We start from the raw sequence: 4,681 nt of genomic DNA, 5'->3' as shown, positions 1-4,681 counted from the left end.
GGGAAGAGAAGGGAAGGAAGGGAAAGAAGGGAAGAGAAGGAAGGAAAGAAGGCAGGAAGGCAGGAAGGCAGGAAGGAAGGAAGGAAGGAAAGAAGGCAGGAAGGAAGGAAGGAAGGAAGGAAGGGAAAAAAGGGAAGAGAAGGAAGGCAGGCAGGCAGGAAGGAAGGGAAAAAAGGGAAGAGAAGGAAGGCAGGCAGGCAGGAAGGAAGGAAATAAAGGAAGAAAGGAAGGAAGGGAAAGAAGAAAAGACTCCAAGAGGCAAAGGTAAGGAGGAAGAGTCTAGGCTCCCTTCTCAGTTCTGACCCTGCCACCACCTTGGTGCAGATTCTCACTGCCTCACACCGGGTCTATTACAATACTCTGCTGGTCTGCCTGCCTACCTGCCGTTCCAGGATTCTTGTACCTTCAATTCCCTCTCAGAAGGACTCGGTGATGAGTTTCCCGGTTGTTCCTCACAGAAGCCATCTTGCCACTCCAGGCATTTCCTCTGGCTGTCCCTCATGCCTGGAATGTGCTCCCTCCTTTTTCAAGTCTCAGCCAGAAACTCCATCTTCTACCGGAAGTCTTTCTTGCTCCCCCTTGATTGCCTCAAGTTTATCCTGGAGTTGGCTGAATGCTGCCTCCGCCATTAGGCTAGGAGCTCCTGGAGGGCAGGGGCTTTGTAGCACAGTGCCCCGCACGTAGTCGGCATGGGGGCCCCACAGCGCAAAGACCCATCGATGGTAGCTGGAGCATCCTGTGTGAGCAAAGGCAGGTAGTCCATCCAGAGTGGAGGGAGAGGAGGAGTGTGTGTGTGCTTCAAGGACACCCACAAAAGAATGAGCCCCCGCCCTCACGAAGCCCCCTTTTTAAGAGGGGAAAACAACATGGAAAGAGAATTTGGAATCTGGGGGGGGGGGGACACGGTAACAATTGGCCAGTTCCGGAGAAGCTTCTTGAAGGAGGCTGTGGTCTGGTTCAAGAGAGGCGCCAGAGAGAAGGGAGTGTGTAGGAAGCTTGGGGGTAGCCTGTACAAAGGCTTTTTTTTAACCCTTATCTTCCATGTTAGGATCAATATTGTGGGTCCAAGGCAAAAGAGTGGTAAGGCAATGAGGGATAAGTGACTTACCCAAGGTCACACAGCTAAAAAGTGCCTGGGGCCATATTCAAACCCAGGACCTCCTGTCTGTAGACCCCTAACTCTCAATCCACTGAGCCACCCAGCTGCCCTCTGTGCAAAGGCTTTGAGAGGAGAGATGGGAGGGTCATCTAGTGCCAGTCCTCTCTCCAATGAGGAAACCGAGTCCCAGAGAGAATAAGTCACCTGGCACTGCATGCAGTAGTTGCTTAATAAATGTTTATTCACTGACTGGTGAGTGACAAAGCCCTGGTTTGGACAGACTCCAGTCAAGGGCAGGGGTTCACCTGCATCCCCACTCAGCTCCCCTCTTCCTTCCTCTGTTGCAGTGGCCCCGGAGAACCCCATAGTGGAGGGTCGGGAGCAGGCTGTGGAGGGCGGCGAGGTGGAGCTGAGCTGTGTGGTACCTCGATCCCGACCTCCGGCCATGCTGCGCTGGTACCGGGACAGAAAAGAACTCCGAGGTCAGAGGAAGTAGAAGAAGCGCCTGGGGAGGGGGATGGGAGGAAGGGAGGGAGGAAGAGGGGGACATAGGAGGGTGGAATGGTCTGGTCCTTGAGGGCTGAGCCACAGGGGAGCCTGAGGGGGTAGGCTGGGAATCGGACCCCAAGGAAACTCTCCTCGCTGGGCAGGTGTGGACAGCCGGCAGGAGAACGGAAAGGTGTGGAGTGTGGCCAGCACAGTGCGCTTCCAAGTGGACCGGAAGGATGATGGCGGCATCGTGACCTGTGAAGCTCAAAATGCAGCCCTTCCTCCGGGCCACAGCAAGCAGACCCAGTACGTGCTGGACGTCCAGTGTAAGTGACCTGGCTCTGGGGGGAGGGCACTGCACCCACAATGCACCGGGCTAAAGGGACTTTGGACACTATACACTTTCACTCCTTCTTTGGAGGGATAGGGAAACTGAGACTCAGACATCGCAGGACCTAACCAGAGACATTTTACAGATGGGGAAACCAAGGCCCACGGACATCATAAAGTCACACAACCAGCTCTCCACTGGAGATAATCTGGTTCAACCTTCTTCTCAGGCAGCGATACAATCTCTCCGTTTAGCTCCACTAAGTGTGACGCTAGACCATAGCCTAGAAATGGCAAAAGTCACAATTGTTATGGGGGATTCCAGAATCGGGTTTGGTTCAGTTTATGGAGGGAAATCTGGATTGGAAAGACTTGAGTCTTCAATATGTCTATGTATCCCCAGCCCACCCCCAACCCCAGATCCAGCTCCCTGGGGCTCCCCAGGCCCTAGAATATTAGGGCTGTTCGGGCTTAGGCACCAGCCAGGGAAAACAGGCTGGCTTTGGAACCAGTGGGCTGAACTCTTTCCTTGCTTGCTTGCTTGCTTGTGTGTAAGTGGAATTAACTCTAGCCCATTCTATTAAAATACCCTAAATCTCCCTTTTACACTTGCTTGAATGACTGGGCAAATCACTAGATTCCTATAGACCTCAGTTTCTTCATCTGTAAAAAGAGGAGGCTGGACTAAAAGATTTCTGAGGGCCCTACCAGATTGGCATCTATGACACGAAAATAATTACTGGCATTTACATAGCATTTTACATGTTATCTAATCTTCTAAGGTAGGTGTCATTATCCTCATTTTACAGATGAGAAAACTGAGGCTAAATTACTTGGATGGCTTGTATCTGAGGTAGAATTTGAACTCAGGTCTCCCTCCCCTTCCACCATGCCACCTAGCTGCTTGCCATCACATCACCTCAAGCTCTTCTCTATTTTAAGGAGGCCAGACAAGGTTAGGGGCTTGCCAAAAACTCAGAAATAGGAAAGGTGGAGGATTAGAACCCAGGTCACCTGGTTCCCAGGCCAATCTTCTGGCCTCTACTACCTAGAGAAGGAGGGAGGCCAGGGTTCTGCCATCCTGGGCAGGGTTGGAGTTGGGGGTCAGTTGTGGGGTAGAAGAGAGAAGGCTCTCCATCTACACCTGGTATTTGCTGGGCCTTCCTGCCTCCCCCCTCCCCAGCTTTGACCTTCCTGGCTCCGTTCTGCTCGCAGACTCCCCCACCGCCCGGATCCACGCCTCCCAGGCTGTGGTGAGGGAGGGAGACACCCTGGTGTTGACCTGTGCTGTCACAGGAAACCCCAGGTCAGAGAAGGGAGTGGGCGGGATGCTCCGGCCAGGGTTGGGGCTGGGGGTCTGAGGGAGGCTGGGAGCCTGGGTCCCCGGGGTCCTCAATGAAGGAGGGAGGGAGGGAAGGTGGGCGGGATTGGGACGCCTGGGTCCCCTCCCGGAGAGGGCAAGGAAAGGGTCTGGGAGACTAAGATGCCTAGTAACTGGGGGTCCCCGAATGGGGAGGGGGATCGGGAAGGGAGTCCCTGAGGCCCGGGGAGCAAGGAGTAGGCTGGCCGGCTGCCTGGGCCCTTGAGCTCTTTGGCCCCTCCTCGCAGGCCCGGACAGATCCGGTGGAGCCGGGGGAACGAGTCGCTCCCCGAGCGGGCAGAGGCGGTGGGAGAGACGCTCACCCTCCCTGGCCTCACCTCCCTAGACAACGGCACCTATACTTGTGAGGCCGGGAACAAGCACGGCCAAGCGCGAGCTCTCTACGTCCTGGTGGTCTACGGTGAGGCACTCGCGGGCAGAGGGTGGGCGCGTGGGGGAGGGCGGAGGGCCCTCGCGGTGGTCGCACTAATCCTGCCTTCCTTTGCCCGGGCAGACCCCGGCGCCGTGGTGGAGGCCCAGACCTCAGTGCCCTATGCTATCGTGGGGGGAATCTTGGCGCTGCTCGTCTTTCTCATCATCTGTGTCCTGGTGGGCATGGTCTGGTGCTCCGTGCGGCAGAAGGGTAAGCAGGGGGCGGGGGCGGGGCCGCGGATTGGCGAGAGCCGGACGGGGCGGGGCTTGCGCGGACCCGAAGAAGGCCACTAAGATTGGTGGGGGGGCGGGGGCTCCTCTGCCTCCTATCCCTGTCCAGGCCTTCTCCCGCCTCCGGTCACCCCCTCCGCTTCCCGGGGTCCGATTGGCTCTGGTTCTCTGGGTTCGCGTTAGTTTCCCCGGATGCTCTCATTCGCCCTTTCCCACCTCCCGCAGGCTCCTATCTCACCCACGAGGCCAGTGGACTGGACGAGCAAGGGGAGGCCCGCGAGGCCTTCCTCAATGGGGGCGATGGACATAAGCGCAAAGAGGAATTTTTCATCTGACCCTTCCCCGGACCTCCAGCCCTGGCCCTGGCCCAGGCTCGGTCTCACCAGTCCAGAATGGAACCAGCAAAGACTCTGACCTGGGGCAAGGGCCACTTGGAAGTCTTCCCCACCTAACATCCAGCAAGACAGGGAAGGCGGACACCTGGGCCCTGGGAGGGAGGTTAGGGTTGGGGGCCCGATGTGAGATGCCTAAGGGGGTGGGGAACGGGGAGTCAGGACACCTGGGTCCCCAAAGGGGCAGGGACTGGGAATCCGGGTGTCTTGACTCCCTCAGGGTAGGGGCTGGAGGATAAGAATACTTGAGGCCTGAGAAGGAAAAGGAGACCTGGAGACCTGGGTCTCTGACGGGCCAGGGGCTGGACGTTTGGGTCCAGGGTGGGGGTAGGGGGCGGGAGTAGGGGT

General features: G+C 57.1%; 1 protein-coding gene across 1 annotated transcript; it reads left to right on the top strand.

Annotated features, from left to right (window-relative positions):
• Positions 1 to 689: 689 nt before the first annotated feature.
• Positions 690 to 4,656, top strand: LOC123254642 (cell adhesion molecule 4-like). Its single transcript, XM_044683618.1, has 7 exons — positions 690 to 750; positions 1,357 to 1,581; positions 1,750 to 1,914; positions 3,134 to 3,224; positions 3,527 to 3,699; positions 3,793 to 3,921; positions 4,167 to 4,656. Exons 1-7 carry the CDS (start codon positions 690 to 692, stop codon positions 4,274 to 4,276), a joined length of 954 nt encoding a protein of 317 aa, XP_044539553.1. The 3' UTR covers positions 4,277 to 4,656.
• The last annotated feature ends 25 nt before the right edge of the window (positions 4,657 to 4,681 follow it).

This window comes from Gracilinanus agilis, unplaced genomic scaffold (assembly GCF_016433145.1).
Source record: "Gracilinanus agilis isolate LMUSP501 unplaced genomic scaffold, AgileGrace unplaced_scaffold27325, whole genome shotgun sequence".
In the NCBI taxonomy this organism is placed as follows: domain Eukaryota; kingdom Metazoa; phylum Chordata; class Mammalia; order Didelphimorphia; family Didelphidae; genus Gracilinanus; species Gracilinanus agilis.
The sequence above is the reverse complement of the archived record's forward strand: the minus strand, read 5'-3'. Positions and strand labels throughout refer to the sequence as shown.

Excerpts from the sequence above, each read along its gene's own strand:
- LOC123254642 (XM_044683618.1), top strand. The coding sequence starts at position 690 with ATGGGGGCCCCACAGCGCAAAGACCCATCGATGGTAGCTGGAGCATCC. Across the intron at positions 3,700-3,792 it reads CTACGTCCTGGTGGTCTACG|ACCCCGGCGCCGTGGTGGAG; the intron begins GTGAGGCACTCG and ends TTGCCCGGGCAG. Across the intron at positions 3,922-4,166 it reads GTGCTCCGTGCGGCAGAAGG|GCTCCTATCTCACCCACGAG; the intron begins GTAAGCAGGGGG and ends CACCTCCCGCAG.